The sequence below is a fragment of the Coloeus monedula genome, assembly GCF_965178545.1.
Source record: "Coloeus monedula genome assembly, chromosome: 2".
In the NCBI taxonomy this organism is placed as follows: Eukaryota; Metazoa; Chordata; class Aves; order Passeriformes; family Corvidae; genus Coloeus; species Coloeus monedula.
The window spans coordinates 116632472-116653831 of record NC_138782.1 but is presented as its reverse complement, the minus strand read 5'-3'; the positions used below and the strand labels follow the sequence as shown (position 1 = coordinate 116653831).

Below are 21360 nucleotides of genomic sequence, written 5' to 3'. Positions count from 1 at the left end.
TAAATAAATAAATAATAGGAAAAAGGGGCTGCTAGGTGTGTGAGGAAAGGATAAGCAAAATTGCTTCTCTTCCTTTCTCTGTTTTTCTTTTTTTTTTTCCCATTCTTTCTTTTTTTTTCCTTTTAATGGGTTCGGCCTTGGGCTGCAATGGGAAATTTAGGAGATGTGCTTGTGGTGTGGTTTTATTTTCCTTTAACTTTTTGCTTCCTGATTTGAGGTTTAACTCATTCCTCTCCTGCTGTCAGATCAAAAATGAAAGCTTGAATTATAATTTTATCATTACCCCCCATTGTGAAAAGCCTCTTCTTTTTATTTTCAATCCCACCATCTTTCTAATGTCTCTGAGGAGATTACTTCCTGAACTGTAAGTGGCTTTCCAGGGAACCCTCTTCTCCCCACTGCCCATAGAGCTGCACTTAGGGATTCATTGGAAACTGCCCCCTGGATATCCTAGGATGGAATGCCATAATCCCTGGGACGGAATGCCAGTCCCTGTAAATCCAAAGCACCTCAAAGCTTTTCCATATGCATTTAAACAAACCTGTGCGAAATCAGAACTGAGCACTGCGTAGTTTAAGGAGAGCTGTTTTCCTTCTTCTCCTTCCATTTATCCCTGCTCCCAACCCTTAAGAGAAATAGATTTGGAGTGAAAAGAGCCATTTTGGAAGTGGTCCTCCAGGGAACAGAAAGCAAATCTTTCCCTTCCTGTACAAAGGGAAGGCTCCAATAAGGGTCAGGAGGGTGTGGGGAAGCTGAGTGACTGTGTGCTCATGTCCTCTCCACTTGCTCCCAGGCACTTGCACAGAGTGTTGCTGCCACCTTTCTGTTTAATTATGACAGAGACTCTAATTGACTCCTTTGGCATTCAGGCAGTTTTGGAGGGGGAAGGATTGTCTGTGTTTGAAACCACGACTTTGGTTCTCCATCTGTGGGACTCTGTCTCACAGAATGGTTTGGGTTGGAAAGGTCTTTAAAGATGTAGATCTTTCCACTAGACTGGGTTGCCCAAAGCCCTGTTCAACCTGGCTTTGTCTCAGTTTGGGGGAAGGGAATGGGAATGTTGGATGCCTGGGACTGTGCTGGGGTGTCCGGCCTTGAGCTCTGGGTGAAGTTGGAGGAAGCCTTGCCCGTTCTCCAGCTGCCCATCTCAAATTTAATGGAAAAAGGGCTGAGCAACTTGGAGACACACCTAGCACAGGCTTCTTCTGCCTCAGAGCATGGCTTAACATATCTGATGGTCTTGTCCTTTGTGTGGTGTGACACGGGACAAAGATGTGGCCTTTCAGCTCCTTGTGGCACTAACAGAGGACTCTAAGTCACCATCTGACTTGTGTGCTCCCCCCAGTCCCAAACAGAGCAGAGCTGGGGGCTGGATGCTCCATATGGTGTTTTCTGTGTACCAGAGGCATTGGCTGACCTACAACCCCTTCCCAAATATTTCTGGGGTCTGGCCCAGCACCCAGCAAGGATTGGGCATGTGGTCACCCTCTATTGAAATTTTGGAGATTTCAGTGGCATAGGCTTGTCCAGAGTGGGATCATGGAAGGGATTCTTGATGTGGTTGGGCCATGGATGTAGCTCTAAAGTTCTAAGTCTGGTGCCTGGCCTGTCCTCTTGCCATGAGGGCAGGATCATGTGTCCCACCCCATCCACAAAAAGTGAGAAGAAGCCTTGGATAAAGTGTGTAGGAGGGGAGCAGAGTTCTGTTTTGCTTCTTTGAAAAAAAGTGGGTCAATCCTGAAAATAGCAAAAGACTGAAAACGTTGGTCTTCTAAAAGACCACTGGTAGTGATGGAAAGACAATCATCCTGTATCATGATTTCTTCTGTGTACAGAGTTTAGAGTAAGGAATGGAGAAAGGACAAACAGTATTTGTTGTTCTCGGGTTTTTTTTAAGTTTAATTTTTTTCCCTGATTTTGTTACTGTTGGTGCTATCACAACGTCTAGCATAGACTAAAAATGTGAGCTGGCTGCATAGGTAGAGAAAAAACAAATCGAAAGTAGGGAGATTTCAGTTCAGAGAGTGTTTATTAAAAACTTAAAAAAATAATTGCTGTAGCAGCAGGGAAAACCAGAGCTCTTTGCCACAATGAATCTACTCGTGGCTTCCCCGTGTCTCTAAGGAAAGGGTTAATTTAATGTGGTTGCCAGTAAAAGCAAGCTGTTTTCATGATGAGCCTGTAATAGCCGGGTGATAGACTGACTTAACAACTGCTCGATAAATGCTGGGTACCATCCCCTGATTGGCAGCTCCCTAAGTGGAAGCCCCTCGTGTCCAATCTGTCCTCGTGAATTGCTGCAGAGCAAAGGACTTCATTAAGGGATCGTAAGGGGACCTCGTAAAAATCAGCAAATAATTACACTGGCGCTGAGGAGGAGCAGAGGGGACTGAGTACTCTGTGGTCCCCCGTGAAGAAAAGCAGACATGCCAGGGCAGGGAGCATCAGGTGAAGTGGGTGCTATAAACACTTTGCCCTGAACGCTGGGTCTTCTCAATAAAGCTCAGTTTAGCCCCATCTATGGCTTTAACAAAATATTCCCAGTCAGCTCCATGGGTGGTGGAGGGCTGGGAGCTGTTAGCTCATATTCAGTTAAATTTCAAATGTCAGAGCTCGTTAGTGGTGATTTTAGCCAAAGACAGTTTGTGAGGAGCTGGGTAAATTTGAACTTCCTCAAATAAAATTGAGGAAAGAGGTTGCTGTTTTGCTTATTGATTTATTTTCCTGCTTTCACACATCTTCTCTGGGTCTGGGATTCTGATCAAGGGGCAGGCTTGGCTTTACCCACTTATGGGTTACAGTGCTCCCTCTTTCACATACACTCTCTTGCTCTTTCATTCTCTGATTCACCTTTTTTTTGCAGTTTTTCCTCCTGCCTTAACTTGTGTTTGGTGAGTAGAAGGTGCAGTTTTTGCTTTTAGTGTTGAGGAGATCTTTTCCTTGAGCTCACCAGGAAACCTGTGAGGGCAGGCACAGGAAGGCAACATGGACCATTGTGAGGTAGATTTAGGTTAGATATTAGGGAGAAATCCTTCCCTGTGAGGGTGGTGAGGCCCTGGTACAGGTTGTCCAGAGAAGCTGTGGCTGGCCTCTTCCCTGGAAGTGTCCAAGGCCAGGTTGGATGGGGCTTGGAGCAATCTGAGATAGTGGAAGATGTCCCTTCCTCTGGAAGAGAGTTAGATCTAAGTGGTTTTTAAGGTCCTTTCTCACCAAAACCAGTTTGTGACTGCATGATTCTCTGAAATGAGTTGGTTCAGAAGAAGTTGGGCAGTTGTTGCTCTGCAGTGCCTTTCTGGGAGCCACTGTGTTAAAAATGTGGCTTCAAAGCTGAGATGGCCCAGACAATGTTGCAGAAATTGAGGTTTATCCATGCTGAAAGGACTGCAGATGCTGGTCACTAGCAGGGCTCCAAGACAGTGTTCAATTTGAGGTCTGGAAGAGGGAGTTTCTGGATTGTCAGGTACACGAGGGATTTGAATACAGGTATCATGGGTAACAATTCTGGGGGAGTTTCTCCAGGTGGTGATAGCTGGCATTTCCACCTTTACCTACATCCTCATTTGTGTGTGTGCTCTAGGATGGTACCCAACCCTCTCCAAAATGAAATCCACCTTTGGAATATTACTCAGCACACGTCTGCATCCTTTAGCACTTGAATGCATTCAGATACTGGGGTGAGGATGTGCCAGCAGGGATCCTAGAGTAAAAGGACCCTGGATTTTATATCCTGCCAAATAATTAACAGGCAGACAAATGTGTGTGTGGGAGGGCAGAGACTGAAGGCCATGGAGTGCATTATTGCAGGGGATCTGCATTCCCAACAAAGATGAGCTGTTACAGCCCTGTTACAGACAGAGGGATGGCTTTACATCACAAACAACAGCAGTTTGTGCTTTCAACTCAAAGGCTTCTCAGTTCAGAGAGCAGTGTGTTGGTGGAGAGGTTCTCTCTCACGCCAGCCTCTCATCTTGTTGTCTCATTTGAATGAAGTTTGGGTTAAAACCTCTTGAAATGACAAGACTGGTTACTGTCCCATGATGCGTGTGATGCTCTCTTCAGTGGAGGCGTTCTTATTCAGGGCAAGTGGTTCAAAGTGCACTAAATTAACTTTTGCTGCCTTCTGGGTTCTGTTGTGGTGCTATCTGCACCCCTGAAATCATCTATCGTGTGCCACTGAGAGCTCAGACTACTGGAAAAAAAAAAAAGAATTAAGTAGATGGAAGTGCTGTTCCATAGAGAATCAGTTCTAATTTTAGCTACATAAAATAAATGTATTAAAGTGTACATATCTGCTGCAGACAGGTTCTCGTTTGGAAGGTGTCTTGTGCTGGGAATGTTCTCCTGTCTTTGTGCAGCTCCTTGCACAGTAGGGTCAGAGGCTTTATCTGGATTAATCACAGTTAAATAGACACCCCCGACTGCAGGAAAATTGCGTGGGTGTTCCCAGTGTTTTAAATGCCACTCAGTGCTCAGATTTCCATTAGGTACTGGCAAATTCAGCTTGGAGTGGGAAGGTGGCCTTTGCTGAGGCATGACGTCTTTCTTGCCCCCATAACCCGGTGATACCCTGTTGCTTCTGTGACCTTTTCTGTGCAAGTCCCATCTTCACCTTTTTACCTTTGTGGCAGATAAGTGTTTTTGATGATGACAATAAAGATACCACGAAGCACTTTTATTCTTGGTTGCCCCATCTGGGCTGCGCGTTTGATCCGAAGGGCCAGCGTTCCAGTCAGATTGCACTATCAGATGGAGCTGGCTCTATTTCCTGCATTATTCTTCCTGGCTGTACCACATTATGCAATTATGTTTGCATTTAAACCTGAGCACTTACCTGTAATGATGCTGTGGCTCAGTACATGATACATTAGAGCAGCAGATAATGCACACAGATAGGCTGAAGGCAGCATGTTGTTGATGTGCTAAAACTAAACAGGACACTGAGTTTGAAAGTGGGCTCTGAAAGCTCGCAGCTTGGGAGGAGCTGTTCCAAAAGCTCACATTACTGAAATAACAGCTGTGCAGGGTGAAATTCTCTACCTGAGGGGCAGGTGCAGGATTGTCTCCATCGCAGAAGTCAAGTCAGATACCAGCACTGTTGGTCACTGTCACACACTTCTACAGGAGCAGGAAAGTCTTGGTGGCTGCTGGGAGTCCCAAATCCTGCATCCCTATAGCACAGTGTGTGAGGAAATGATTTTTTCAGGACTTAAAGGAGGCTTAGAGGAAGGCTGGAGAGGGACTTTTCACAAGGGCATGGAGTAATAGGACAAGGGGGAATTGCCTTAAGCAAAAAGGTTTTTTTAGATTAGATATTGTGAATAAATTCTTTGCTAAAGGGTGGTGAGGCCCTGGCACAGGTTGCTCGGAGTAGCTGTTGCTGCTCAATGCCCGGCAGTGTCCAAGGCCAGGTTGGATGGGGCTTGGAGCAACCTGGGGTAGTGGAAGATGTTCCTGCCCATGGCAAGGGGTGGAACAGGATGAGCTTTAAGGACCCTTCCAACCCAAACCCTTCCCATCGTATGATGCATCCTAGAGAACTGACTGTGCCTCCACTGCTGGCCAAGCCCTTTACACCTCATTACACCTGCAATTATCTCTGTGATGCAGGGACAATTTTGAATGCTGCTGCCCTGCATCAGATCCTTCCCTGGGTAGATGGTCGAGCCCATTAATAGTCAATGGCCCTGATGCTTTGGTTGAGGAGATGTGGATGCAATTAAGGCAGAATCAATGTTTGTCCTTGGATTGTGTGGTTTTGCTGCCTGGTTGCTGTATTTTATGCATAGGACAGACCAAGCTGTAGCCTACATACAGAGTTTGCCCTCTTCCAAGCACTTTTCAGTCTTTGCCTGCTAAATCACTGCAAACCCCCTTCAAGCCAGGTTTGCAGTGGAGATGGTTTGTGTATCAGTTCACCTGTATTCCCCATGTTTCCATGGGAGCTGTGGGAAAACCAGAGGCTGGATCCCATACCAGTGCTCTGACCTTCACATCTGACTCAGGGCTCTTACAAAGGGTCTAAAACACAAGGAGTTCCACCTTAGATTGAAGAATAACTTCTTTCCACTGAGGGTGTCAGAGCACTGGAACAGCTGCCCAGGGAGGGTGTGGAGTTCCCTCTCTAGAGACATTCCAAACCCACCTGAAGGTGTTCCTGTGTCACCTCCTCTGGGTGACTCTGCCTTGGCAAGGAGCTAGGACTAGATGATCTCCAGAGGTCCCTTCCATCCAAAACTACTCCGTGATTCTGTTTATTTTCCTGCCTGATCAAAAAAAAATCATCAGCTCTCACTGGCACTGTTGGGGTGGACGAGCCTCACTCCTCCCACCCCATTTGCTGTAGCACCCTTTCAGAAATCCTGCTTGCTGACACATAAGCACATAATTTGCTTACTTTTCCTGCAGGTGGTCATCAAATTGTTGAGCTAATCTTTGCATTTGCAATATTTGCTCTCAGATTAGTAAGTGTAACTCAAGATCACTCAATCGGGAGACAATATTCGCACAGTGCAAAGGCTGGCACAGTCACTAGGCTTGGTTATCCTGCTTGTGTAAACAACTTGATGCTGTAATTTTCTCATTACCATTAAATTGCTGTTCTTAATTTGTCTCAGAAGCCTCTGTACTCTGAGAAATTGCTGGTTTAGAGAAATGTGTATATTATGTGTGCCCTTTAACAGTGTTCTGGAAAGGAAAATGCAGTCCTGTTGAATCTAAACTGGAAAGTGACACTGAATTCCCCAATGTGTTTACACTCACAGGATTGTCAGGCAAGTTGGGCTTAAAACTCTGCACTAGGATAGTTTCCACTATAATAAATAATCTGCCTCTGAATATCAGGCTGTAAATGAACATTGGAATGATTCTTGTGAATTAACAAGAAGTTACCAGGCAGAAAATAGGCATTCCTTGAAACAGGGCTCTTCATGTGCTCCCAGACAGTTCCTCTGCTTCCCAGGGTGTTTTCTTTAATATTTGAAGTTGAGATTTCTGATTTTAGGTTCATCCTCCGAGCATGACCCTGAGAGACCCAAGAACAACACTTTGGTCCTCATGCGAGTGTGGTAAAGAGACAGGGACCTTCCCAGAGGTCTCATGGTTTGTTTAATTATGGAGTGGATTAATAGTGTTCATATCCCTCTGTTATTTGGTATTTCACATGGAATTTGGGTGAGTTTTGTTGCCTGTGTGTATGAAGATGGCTCATCTATACCTGGGATATGTCTCCCTGACAGCAGTGATGTCTTTTCAGTGTCCTCCCTATAAAAACACCATTAGATTTAACTAATCCTCCGTGTCCTTAATTAAATACCTCTGGAGCAAGGAGCCTTACCTTCTGTGCTTTGAAATTGCAGTGATTACTCCCCTGCTGAATAAACCTTTTTCTTTTTGGTTGTTGTTTTTTAAGTGGCTTTGCTGGTTTTGTTTGGGGTTGTTTTGGGATTTTTTTAAACAGGAATTAAGCTGTTTCTCATGCCATTGTCCAGTTGCAAATTGGCTTGAGACTGACTTGTGCCATGGCCTCTGACCTCCAAAACTGCCCACTCATTTTTTTCCCGAACTAATCAGCTCGATGAACTATTTACAGTTGGCTTTTGGGTCTTCTCACTGCTTCTGCGGCTGCCCCTGTCTGAGTAATTAATGATGCTGTGGCTTGTTTATGGTCTTGAGTTACTAATGCTCTTGGCTGCAAATGCATTTTTACCTCTGGGACGTGCCAGTTTCCTGGTTCTAGTCCCACCTCACCAGCCCAGGTCAATTTTTTGTGTGTAAACAGATTTATCCTCTAATAGTTTGGGAGAGACTAGGGTCATTCATCAGTCCCATAGAGAACATGCCCAGCCAGATTCTTCCCCTCTTGTGCCTGTGCGACTCAGCAGAAGTCAGAAAGATTTCTGCAGGACAGCTAAAATTAAAACAAATATGAAAAAGGGAAAAGTAATCCTTTGTTTTTAACTCAAGCAATCTCAGTTAAAAATAAAGGTATTGGATAATGCATCACGTGTCCAACCATGAGCCCAGCCCTGATCCTTGTATCAATGCTTATGGGAGTAATCAAAGAGGGGCCTGGTGGGATAACCCCACCTGCATTTTGAAGCTGGAGTAATGGGTAAAAAGAAGTTACACAGCAGCAGATGATGCAGACAGTGATAAAAATATCACCTTGTGGCCTCAGAAATGGTTTGTTCCAGGCTTGTTCTGTCCCAGGCAGTCATGTCAAGAATGCTAAGTTATTAGGGAAAACCGAACTTGCTCTCCTACTCTCTCTGGAAACCTCTTACAGACTCTCCATGCAGGTGTATTCAGAAACATTCTGCTCATTTCCATCCGTGGTTTATTCATAGCTACGGTTCCTTCCAGTCTTCTTGGGGATAATGCTGTCTTTTGGCATAAGTTAACTAATTTTTTACAGAGTATAGTTCTCTAGATATCTTGCCTTCTCCTGTTTCTTTGGGGTTTTTTTTTGTTTTTTTTTTTGGGGGGGGTGGTGTTATTTGTTTGTTTGTTTGTTTTTTTAATTGTCTAAGGCTACTTCCTTAGTGATTTGTGACTTGAGCACAAACATTTCTGCTATTTTTGGAAACATTTGTTTCTGAAACCGGAAGAAGATGGTCCCATTATCTTTCTACCTTTGTGCCCAGTTTGGTTACTGGTGTCTGCTCAGGTTACCCATGGAAGGGATTTTTGGGGTGTCCTGAGCAGGGCAAGGACTCAGTGATCCTTGTAGAACCCTTCCAACTCTGGATATTCCCTGATTTGATGAAACAGAAGGGATAAGTGAATGTGGTGCTTTCCTGAGAGGATGGAGTTAGATTTTCCATTTTCCAGAGGTTCTCCTTTCTCTCTTGCTTTCTTCTCCCTCACATCCAGCTTGGAAATGCCTCAATCAATAGCAAATTTGGAGAACTGTAGTGATGTGCACATGAATAAAAGTCCTTTAAAGTGTTGCTGAGCACATTGTAGGATCCACTAGACTGCTTTGGCACTCTGATTTCCAAAGAAACTCAGTATAGGCTATTTAATATTTGAAGGCAGCTTCTCTGGTATTGCTGGATAATCAAGAGAATCCTTGCAAATAATGGTAATTCTTATAATCTGGCTTGTTTCCTTTTTTTTTTATAGTGAAAATTGGTCTTTTTGACATGGGGGGGAAATTCCCTAAAGAAGTGTTCCCATTGTGCTGCTTTGGAGCTCTTTCCTGGTAGTTGTTTGCACCTGTAATGAGCATTAAGTGGTGCCCTTTGTCTTGAGACTGCTTGGAGAAATCTTGGAAACTTCAGTCTTAAAAATCATAGAATTATTTACATTGGAAAAGATCTCTAAGATCATCACATCCATTTCCCCAGCACTGCCAGGTCCACCACTAAACCATGGCCCCAAGTGCCACATCTATGTGTTTTTTGAACATGTCCAGGGATGAAGATCCCACCACTTCAGCCTGTTCCTTGACCAGCTTCAGTCTGGCCATTCATTGATTTCATAGCACAGAGAGTTAAATTCAACTAATTTCTTTTTGTAAGTCCAAGTCCATATATTTGGCAACAAAATGAGGCATTGCATTGTGCTCTTAGTAGAGAGAATATTTTTTCTTGCTGCTTTATATTTGTTTTTGCACAGTATAAAATATTTTCTGTTCTCTTTGGGATGACCCCTCCCACAAAGCTGTATATATACCTTTATTCTCTCGGTGAACAAAATTCTTATACACTGCAGGGAATAAAAAGACAATTGCAAAACTCCTCTGGTTTTGGTTTATGTATAAAAAGCACTTTCTTTTACACTGAGTGGTGAAGTGCAGGCAGGAGGCTGTTCTTAAACAACAGGATGAATGAGAATCCTGTAACTGTCTCGGGGATGCTGTCATACAGAGGAAGACCTCCCCATGCCAATTGAAATTCCATTGCTTTTCAGTTGTGCTGAGTATTTTTCAGTTAATTTGGCAAAGGGTTAGAGGTGTGACAAGCAGGAGAGGCAGGGACTGATGCCAAGAGACAGGTTCAGCTTCTTTGGGCACTGGGCAGCATTTTGCTTGTTAATTCTACTGACTGTAGCAAATGACTTGCATTTGCATCCCTTTCAAGTATGTGTAGGAGGGAGGAGCCTGGACCAATTTGTCTGGTTTAATTATAGATGTTCTACCCACCTTCCTAATTGCTCCTTCATTAAGAAGTAGCTTGTTTCTTTTTTTCCCCAGGAGCTAAAGATAATCAACTTTTGTTTGTTTCTGTAAATATTTTTTTTCTGCCCTTGAGGAGATAATTATTTCTATTGTTGCATGAAGATGGTGGCCAATACAGGAGGAATAATTAGAGCAGATGGCTGAAAACACTTCCCTTGTAAAAGACATCTAGTATAATAAAATACCTCCCCTCCTCTTTTGTCTCCTCCAAATACATGTTTTTCTTTCCTTCAGGTGGATGGGAGTTGGGTGAGGGGGTGTTAATCTTTTCCTGATGTATTAAACTGAGGAGCTGTCAAGAGTTCACAGCCTGGAAAGTGAGCTCCCTGTATCCATCACTGAAATTAAAGTGTTTTCAAACGTGGTGTGCAGTCCCGGGTCTGTGGCATGGGGAAATCTGCGCTGCACTCCATCACTTGGAATGTTAACCTTGTCTCTCCGTGGTGACTGAGGACAGGAACACTTGCTCTCCGTACTCGCTGGTTAAATGGCAATCTGTCAGCACCAAGGAAAGGCTGCTCTTGTGGGTGTCAATCTCTGCTGTGTGGGCAGCATTCCAAACCTTTGATCATTCATGGATGTGCTCGCTGGGACAAGGGAAACTTCCTCCTGCTAAAGATTGCAGGAACCACGCTCTGCTCCAGGTCCTGTCAGCTGGGTCTGGGAGAAGGGATAAAACTGTCTGCTGGGGGTGGAGTTGGTGGGAAAACCCTCCTGATTTCAGGTTTCTCCCTCTGGCCATGCCACAGCTAACCCTCAGCTGGAACACACAGCCTGGAATCATGGAATGGTTTGGGTTGGGAGTGACGTCAAAGAATGTATTCTTCCAACTCCTCTGCCGTGGGTAGGGACATCTCCCACTATTCCAGGTTGCTCCAAGCCTAATCCAACCCAGCCTGGAACACTTCCAGGGATGGAGCAGCCTCAGCTCCTCTGGGAAACCTGTGCCAGGGCCTCACAGTAACGAATTTTGCTTTAAAATCTAGGGAAGAAGGGAGAATATTGAGCCCAGCAGGAAGCAGGTCTGTGTTTAACTACATAACTGCTTCTTGGTTTGGTTTTAAAATTTATTTTCTGGTCAGAGGATGAAAGCTCTTGTCTTTGTGCCTGTTAACTGTTTTTGCAATCCTTTTTTGGGGCTGTACTCTAAGCAAACCCCACTTAACAAATTGTAAAGTTACTCCAAAGTGTGATCAAATGATCTACACTGTGTCTAAACAGGAGTTTCTCAACCCTTTTAAGCCCAAACCTTGCGTTCTCGTATCCTTCCCATTTGTGAATTGTTTACCAGCCTGGGTGGGAATTACAAGTTTCTCACTGCTATTTATTCATTTGTTGCAGTCACTGCTGCTGTTTCTGAGCCCTGGTAGTTACAGGCACAAGCTGAGAAACTGATACTGAGAGATTGTGTCCCCAAAGGCTGACAGAATGGCAAACCCAGCCTGGCTGACAACAGCAGCAGCTAAAACACATAAAATGGAAAGAAATCTGCCTGAAAAATGAAAGAAGAAGGTGCAGTAGGCAGGAAGGGGGTAAGATGCTGAACTGCAAGGAGACTGTGTGTCTTTTATTGTATGCTATGAAAGTGTTATTTTACTCTTACATAATTAATTGTTTTGGAGATGTGATCGGGAAGGAGTTGATACCCCCCCAAAACTAACTTGTGTTATAACAAGCTATGGGCCTGGTACACAAGGTTTGGACTTGATATGAGTTGTGCATAGAATCCTAGAATATTCTAACCTGGAAGGGTCGTGCAAGTATCATTGAGTAGAACTCCTGGCTCTCACAGGACGACCCAAAAATCCCCTCACATGCCTGAGAGCTTTGTCCAAATGCTTCTGAACTCCCTCAGGCTTGGGGCTCTGACCTGGGGAACCTGTTCCAGTGCCCAAATTCCCTCTGGGTAAAGAACCTTTTCCTAGCAAATAAAATTTGCTGTATGCATGACACACTCCAAATGGATGTCAGAGTTGGAAAGCACTTGCAGGACTCTGTTCATTGAATTTTCAGGTCAGATCCATTCCCTTCTCCTTCTGCTCTTTGGTGCTCCAGGAAGAACTACTGGGGTTTCTTAGGAATTCCCAGTGCTGGTGATTTCCCACCCACAGGAGGTTTCTGCCCATATTTTGCAGTTTGGTTCCCTACTGAGTTTGTGTCGTCTGCTATGCCAGATTCAAAATATGAAATGTTGCCAGTGTGGGTTTCCTATCAATGTGTGATGTGAGGGCACACCGTGCAACAGTTTGGGGGATGATTTTACATGTTCAGTTCAGGTTATAATTGCTTATTTAACTCATTAAATTGTATAAAATATACAACTGGAAGAGACTCATGCCCCAATTTATCTACTGGTTGTCACAAACCTTGCAGGACTGCAGCATCTTTGTGGTCTTGCTCCTCCTGTTAAAACTCATTGAAATTGGCCACATTCAAGTGTGAGCTGTGACAGTGGCACAGATGGCTGCAGAGATGTTATGGTCTCATAATCTCTGTTTCCTCCAAATCATCTTTCCAACTCTGGTACACACTGAAGCCAGAGCACGGAGCTGCCACCTCACTGCAGCAGCTGCCACGAGCAAGCTCCAGCTTCACCATTCAGGGTTTGTTTTATGCCAGCTCCTCTTTCTCCCATCCTGACTCTCAAACTCCCTGCCATTTTTCCTGAAGCTGGAAAAAGCACAGGAGGAAATGTTCAGCACCAGCGGCTGACACGCAGCTTTCCTTGGCTCTGCAGGCTCCTCCTGGTTCTTTCAACAAGCACACGTGGGGTGGGCACTCAGCCGCAGCCCTGGCACTTGCAGCTACTGCTGCTCTTCAGGCTTACTGGGAAGTATTTCAATCAAACACCAGAGGTCAAATACAGGGTGCCAGGCAGGGGAAGAAAATGGAAAAAGAAAGAGTTTTGCTTGTCTCAAAAAAAAACTAGTGAGAGGGATGTTTTTATCTTGCTCAGCTGCAGGCAGAGGGAAAGGCACTGGAGTTTCTGTGTGATGAAGATGTTTAGGACATGGCCATACAGTTCTTTAAGAGAAGAAATGATTGTCTCAGTGTTTTTTCTTTGGGGTCTCAGGTTAGTGGGTCCATTCCTGTGGTCACAAGAGCATGCTCAGACTGCAGGGCTGCAGAGCCCCCCATGTCACCCTTAGCACACAGAGATGGTGGCATTTGGTGTCTGTAGGGTCAGTGAGGGATACAACCAGTTCCACACTGATAACAGATCAACTAGACAAGACAGCAGGGAAACCAGAAGGGCCAGGGAAGAGCATGGTTTTCTAGAATTGTGACTCTGCCACCCGCCCTGCTTGATGAGAGGTATGCAATTATTTTATGTGTTAGTTCATGTTATTTTACCATGGGCTGCTGAAATGGAACTGGGTGTAAACACCACCACCATTCAGCAAAGGAACTTAAGAATTCTGTTGCAGTTGGAGATTGAACTGTGTTTTTCTCCCAGGAAACAGGGAGGGTAATCCTTTGGGATTCACAAAGTCGAGGAAGGCTGTACTTCACTGAGGTGATTCAGGGCAGGTGGCCGTTTCACTAAACTTGCATTAGACCACACCCTCTTCTCTCAAAAGTCTTAAGGAGGTGCTCTTTCATCTTAGGGAAGGGTGCAGGATTGCAAGAGAAGGGTCACCAAACAAAATTGTTTGATGTCTTTCCTCAATCCCTACACAGCTGCCTTCTCTCTAACCCCCCTGTACCTTCCTCTGTGCTGTGGTAATTTAAAATATGTTCCTTGACCAAACCCTCTTTTCTCCTCCTAAAACAGATTCTTTGGATTTATTCTCTCCATGGTAAGGGAAGGGTAGTAAAAGTGCTTATAAACAGCTCTTGGTCTTGTGTTATTAGCTGATGTTCATCTGTTTAATTTTATTTATGAAGAAAAAAAGCACAAATCAGAAATCACTTGAAAGACGCAGAGGCAGGTTTGCGCCTGACGGTGGACTAAGCCAGTCATTTTCTAACTGGAAGCCTTTAGGTACGGACTGGGTGGAAAAAGAGGATTTTATGACCTTGATTAACTAATTTTATCCCTCTGTGAGGGTGGGGAGGCCCTGGCACAGGTTGCCCAGAAAAGCTGTGGCTGCCCCATCCCTGGGAGTTTCCAAGGCCAGGTTGGATGTGGCTTGGAGGAATCTGATCCTCCAGAAACATGAAAGATGTCCGTGCCCATGGCAGGGGGTGGAATGAGATGATCTTTAAGGTCCCTTCTAACCCAAACCATTCTGGGATTCTGTGATTGCACTGTCATGTATGAATACTGAGACTTTTGTTCCAGATGGAGTTGGTAGAACTGAACAGGTATTGAGGCCTCTAAGAAGTGACAGCAGAAACCAATCAAGAATAGCTCAAACACTGATGTTAGGTAGAGAGAAGCTTAAATGAAGAACTAAAGTGTTTTCTAGTTAGGAATCTTTAGTTGCCATCTTAAAAGAAAAAAAAGTCAAATTCAGAAGAGGAATTTATTCTTCTTAACTCTTGCAAGACTTCTATCAACAGCTCACTAAGTGCTAGCACGTGGTGCTAGGAAGAAGGTCTGGTACATTCCTTACACCCTGTTTGCCCATTACAGTTAGTTGCAGGATTCTAAGTGACTTCAGAGGGTCAGAGTGATGTCGGAGTGACTTAAGGGCATTCAGCAAACCTTCTCAACCAAGTGTTCCAGTGGATGCCACCATTTCACAGCTGCATCATCCAGCGTTTTGCTGATGGCATTGGCAGCATTTGTTCCAGACAGGAGTTTATGGAATTTGTAATTTTGTGCTACTGTTGGCTTGATAAGCAGTGTATGCACCTTTCTATGAACTGTCCCCTCCTCTGAGATAAAAACAAGTTTAATTAGCTGTTTTTCAGTGGATCTGTTGTATATTTTATGCAACCTGCTTCATAGCATTGTCACTGAAGAGTAATTCACAACCTCGCTAGAAAGATAGTGGGTAAAGGCATCTACCCCTTCAGCTGGAAACTTGTCCTAAATCTCTGAATTATATAAATATGTGTTTGCAACTAATGAAAATTAAACTTGTCCTACTACACTTAGCAACTCAGGAGTAATTTTACTTCTGTAATGATGAAGTGGTTTACTCCCTCTGACACGAGGGTTTTAGCTCCCAAGAATTTTTCACTTCATGCGCATTAATGCAGTCCCAGGCTTCAGTCTGAACTGAACCAAGTTAATTCCATTTGTAGAGAAATCAGAGAATGGGTCATATAAAATCCTAGTATCCAGTCAGTGTGGATATCAACCAGGTGTAACATTTAGCCTGGGAACCATCACCCATTCCCTGGTGTAAATAATTAGAATCATATAATGACAGAATGGTTTGGGTTGGAAAGACCTTAAAGCTCATCTTAAGGTCCATGGGCAGTGACGCTTTCCACTGGACCAGGTTGCTCAGGGACAGCACTATGGGAAATATTCTATAAAACATCAGGCACATAAAGCTTAACCTGACAACGGCAGAGTAAAAGAGAATAATGATCATAACACCCCCATTATTGATTCACCTCAGCTGCAACTCCTGAGCAAAAGCTTTAATGCACTCGATGTGCTCTGTTTGAAAACAGAGTAACTCTGTTTTGCTTTTGTCTTGAGGTTATTCTTTCCACTGCTGTTTCGGATTAGCACAGCCCAGTGAGGACCACAAATATTTCCATGTCTGGTTCCCCCCGCCCCCACCTCAGATGAGTTGAGGATGTTCTTCCTGGTTCACATATGAGACTAAATAATATGTTTTGGATGTCTATGTCCACACTTTTGCACATGTGTCCAGGCAAAAATATTCACAGATTCTTCAAGAAATTTACTATCAGGGCCCTAAACAATCTGGTCTAGTGGGAGGTGTCGCTGCCCATGGCAGTGGGGCTGGAATGAAATTGTTCCAGCCCAAACAATTCTGTGATTCTATAAAACCTTCACTGCAAAGTACATGCTTGAAGTTTAGAGGTGAGGAGGAATCTTTAAACTCAGGCATAATTTTACCATTCTGCACACCATGAGACAGTCTATTAGCAGTTTTCAAGTTATTCGGGGCTTTATTTGGGACTGCTGTGCTCACCCTCAAAGCAGAGGCAATAATAACACTGGATAAGCTGAGAAAGCTAAAAAGATATTTGAGAGGAGGAAAGTCTGTCTAAATGCGGATGAGCGGCAGGAGAGCCTTTGGAAAAAAAAAGCTCTAAAGCAAAATACTGCCCATCCAGCAGGATGTTTTAATTCTAAGCTCTTCAGGCTATTTTTATGACATTGCCAGGAAACAGCAGGGCAGTTCTGCTTTTCGGGAGGCAGAGAGAGACACATGCCAGGAAACCTGTGCCAGACCTGCAGCCAGACCTGCAGCAGACCCCTCATTCCCCAGACCAGAATGAGACAAGGGGCAACCCCAAACTGTGACAGGCATTCCTGAAGGCCAAGGACCTCTCCAATGCCAATATCCCTCTATTCCTTTGCCTTACCCAGGATCCCTCTGGAAGTCAGCTTGCCCAGAACACCGTGGAGGAGATGCCAGTGCCACGCTGGACATGGCACTGGCATCTCCTCCACTGTTCCCTGTGCAAACTGACTTCTGGAAAGGTGGGAATGGGGTGAGCTTTGAACTTCTCTGGTTCTTTCTCTTTCCAGCTTGCCCTCCAGTTCTGTGGACGGTGGGACGAGGACTCCAGCTGGCCTGCTGGCCACCAGCCGCGAGATGGCGATAACGTCACGATAGAAGAAGGCCGGACGCTGCTCTTGGGGACCACCACGAGCGTCCTCAACCTGCTGCATCTCAAAGGTCTGCAGGAGGGGGGTTCGGTGCTCTTCCTCTTCCAGGATTGGGGTTTCTCACGTCCCTGATCTCTCCTTCCATTCCCCAGCTCCAGCACCAGAGGAGACACGTGGTTGTTCACGCTGAGCCTGCTCTCAGTAGATGCAAGGGGGCAGTGATGGGGGACAGGGCAAGAATTTAATTATTCTGTGTGCACAAGCAATTGCTTATGCTCTTTGAGGCATAATGACAATATAAGCAAAAAGGCCCTTTTCCCCCTTTTTTCTTTCCCCAGACAAAATTTCTTCTCTCCCGTGCAGTGTTCAGTGATAATGGCACTGCTGGTAACAATAATCACCTCTGTTCTGATCGGCATCTTTGAGGCACATGTGTCACAAACCTTTACAAAATCAATGGCATTACAGAATTGCAGGTCACAGCTGTCGAATGCACTAAATAATCCAAAATCCTAGAGCACAGCTGGTGGGCAGTAGGTAAATAACTGAGCATGGTTATGATGGGAAGCCCTGGATCTGCCAGATTTATGTAGCCATACATAGACCCAGAATAAGTGTGAGATATCTCTGTGGGTGTCAAAGTAAGAATTCAAAGGACTCGTAATTCCATGCCAGAAATATTCCCCCCTGGAAGCTAGGTCCTGGTTGTGGAAACTGCTGTACACATGCCTGGTATTAAGGGAATAAGTTGTGCTGGTGAAAGTGCTTGCTCAAAGTTAAGCCTCTGCTGAAATAGAGCTCAAAAAATGAAAACAGGAGTTTTTATATGTGTAAAAACTTGGATCTTTGCTGATAAAATTGCTTTTATACCAAAATGATATTAAAGGTACTAGTTTTTCATTGACATGATGGTGAAACTCATGCATTTGACAGTTATTTTTAAATTTAAATTTGAATGATAGTTCCATAAAGATAAATCTTTGCAAGTTCATCCCTATCATGAGAACATTTCCAAAACTGATTGAACATGCTCAGTCAATGTTCAGAGGTTTTCGAGAATTGCTACATGAGACATCATTCCTGCTTAAAAACAAAATTAAAAATCAGCTGAGAATTTGAGATTAAAAAAAGGTGAAACACTTTGGTACAACTTTTTTCCCCAGTGAAAATCTTAAATCTGTGATTCAAGATTCTTTTTAGATTCACTGTGATTATGACATACTTTAGAGGAGACAGGTCAGAACACCAGATTCCTTTTGGCTGCAAATCTGGATGAAGATTTTGGGGGTCAGTCACTGACTTTGTGCAGAAAAGGGGCACAATATTGGAGCAGAAACCCTCTGAACTTTGGACCTATTCAAAGGCTCATTTGATCTATGAGTCAGCACTCATGAAGCTACCGGAGCTCTGATTGAATTTAATGAAGTCTGGAGTAGTATCTTTATGGCTTTGTCTCATCTGACATTCAAATCATTCCTCCTCTTTATCATGTTTTCCAAGAAGTCTGGTTTATAATGTCAATTTAGTTAGAAAAGCAGCATTAGAATATTCCAGATCTGATTATATTCTCCAATGTTTTGTAGCAAACAGAGTAACTAAACATTTTAGAAACAATAACCTGCACGGGAATTTTTTATCTGAGTTTTGTGAAGTTGCCTGTTGCATCCACTTCCACTTCCATGGGTTCTCTGGCTGTTTACCCTTGGTTAGATTTGGAATCAAGACATGGCAAGATCTACTCTGAAATAAGGCCGAGATTTATCTTTCTTCACCTTCCCTTTTTTTAAGTTGTCCAGCTCAAGGGAGCTGTTTGGGGTCCTGTATTGATAGAAACACGTCACCAAAGACTTGTTCATCTTAGGAATTATAGACACCCATCTCAAACTGAATCACAGGTGATACCTCAGAGCAGCAGCTACCAACTCCCTGAGCACATCAAATAATCAACCACTTTCCCCAGGTGCAAGATGGGCATGGCAGTAAACCCCTAACCCCTAAGGTAGGTGGGAATATGTCCTTTGACTGAAACATCCCATTCCTATTCTACCTGGAGAGTTTTTCTTAGTCAGTGCTGGAGAATGTGATTGAATTGTAGCTCTACTCCCTTTGGCTTTCATGACTCAGCATCAGGCTGTCTGTGCACTCTTAAGCTGAAAATAAAAGGCTTTGTAGATGAAAAAAACCCTGTAATGCTACTGAATCCACTGCTACTACACTGCCCATTTTCTGGTGCTGCATCCAGCAAACCCAACACAAATTTACAGGCCCATTGATTGAAATTACCCTTCTCTTAAGACACCACAAGGATTTTGAATACTGCTCTGTGTTGTCTCCTTTTGATGATTTCAGCATTGCAGGAATTATTTAAAGGAGTGTTAGAACAAGGACACCAATTTCACATGCAGTCTTAAAGTGACTCTCCTTTGGCTGTATTAACATATAACTCCAAATACATAGTGGTTCTGGGAATGACCAGACTGTCTGGGCAGAAGATCTGGAGGTCAGAACAATAGGAAAATAGGATTAGGCAGCTGGGTTCTGCTCACTGCAACAAGGGCTCAGCAGTTTCTCCCTCCTCCTCAACAAGCAGAGCATGAACATGTGGATATCGAGAGTGGAAAGTTTAATAGTCAGGCTGTGAAACGGCTCAGACAAGACTGATTGGAGAAGAGATACAAGATAGACAGACTGTAGATAATTCTGTATGTTCAGCAGATTGCAGTTATTTTTGTAATCCTGGCATCACAAGTATGGAAATATTTATGATAACCCAGGACAGATGGAAATTTCCTTTGTGCGGCTCTTATGCTGGAGGAACTTCTTTGTGTTTGATGGGATGATACCTCAGATGTGTTGTTGCCTTTCTTTGAAGTTATAGTGGTCTAGGGAGGTCTGGAGACCAAAAAAAAGAAGCTGCCTGGTCTTTCAGGAGTTCCTTGGAGGTGAATTTTGGGGTAACACTGCCAGTACACCCCGGTGGAATTGAAGATCCCCACCTGGGCTGTTGCACTTGCAACGGCAGGTTTGAGGTGGCCACTCTTGCAGGCATAAGGGAGAAGATTGCTTTGATCCTTATAGTGGGAAAGGCTCAATTTCACTTAAAGAATCATTTAGGTTGGAAAAGATCTCCAAGATCATGGAGTCCAACCTTTGACCAAACACCACCTTGTCAACTAGAGCAGAGCACTGAGTGCCACGTGCAGTTTTTCTTTGACTCTGTGAATATTTTGAATTTCTTGTAATCCACACTTTGATCAGACTGTGGCCAGAATGGATCCTGTGGGTAAATCTGGGAGTAGGAAAAAACACAGATATTGATTTTGCTTGTCTTTTCCTCGCCTTTGATGCCATTAGCAACAAGCATCAAATATTCACTGATACACTGACTTCAATAGTTGTCAAGTAACCTCCCTTCAGTCACTGCTGATAAATACTGGGTTTTAATTCAGTGAAAGAAGGAAAAAGCTTTTCCCTCTGTTTTCTTGTCTATGGCATCAACCAGTCCTTAAACTCATTTTTAAATCCCTTGTCAGTAGGCACAGTTGGAACCTGCTCCTGCCATGGTGTTTCCTGTGCCATTTTGAACAATCCATTTGAATATGCATTGTGATCCTTTTTTTTTTTTTTTTTTTTTTTAGGCATTTTCCAGTTCATATTTTCTTTTTTTAATCAGGCAGAGACATTACAATTAAAATACCGTAAAAACGATTCTGGCAGTATTGCAATAAGCATGTTTTTTAATTAAAGAAAGAACATGGGATGTACAAATAGTACCAGCTAATGGGAAATTTCATCCAATGTATTTTTTAATTGAGATTTAAAAGGAAGAAAAGTCAGCTCTATTTCTCTCTGTCACTATGTGATATTTTCCTACATTGTTATGGTGAGACTTCAATAATCAGTCTTAGAGCTTTAAAATCCTGTCTTTTTTCATGGAAAACCAGTGAAAGGCATCAGTTCTTTATTTTTCAGTACATTTTTCTGCAGGGATTCAATGTTAGCCAGTAGTGTGCAACCCACAGTGGTGGACATTCCTGGAGGAGGGGTTCTAAGGTCCTGAATCAGTAGCAATTTAAGGTGTGGGTCTTTTCACATCCTCCCCCAGCTGCAAACCCTGGTTCATGTTTGGGTGAGGGCTGCAGGTTTCTTTTGCCATCATGTTCCAGATGGGCTTACAGGATGTATGTTGGACTCCCAGGGCTCTCACTTGCCAAATAAATTGATTTGCTGCAACTTCAGCAGCTCTTGAGACTCCTCTGGGATGTTGCATGATGAGCAAATCTGTGGAAGCTAATCCTGGCCAAGGAACTGAACACAGCTCTGGCACAGACTGAGCAGAAACCTGAGGCAGCACCAACTCCTTCCTCTAATCACTGTCATGGAAGGAGGAAGTCACAAAATCACAGACTGGACTGGGTTGGAAGGGACCCTAAATCTCATCCAGTTCCACCCCCTGCCATGGGCAGGGACA

General features: G+C 43.9%; 1 protein-coding gene across 1 annotated transcript in view; it reads left to right on the top strand.

Annotated features, from left to right (window-relative positions):
• Window positions 1-21360, top strand: part of PKHD1 (PKHD1 ciliary IPT domain containing fibrocystin/polyductin) — a gene marked incomplete at its 3' end in the record, with an annotated part of 237744 nt that overhangs the window by 61261 nt on the left and 155123 nt on the right. Inside the window, exon 35 of the mRNA XM_082276787.1 lies at window positions 16809-16959. Within this exon, the coding sequence (XP_082132913.1) occupies window positions 16809-16959 (151 nt within the window). The remainder of the gene's footprint in view (window positions 1-16808; window positions 16960-21360) is intronic.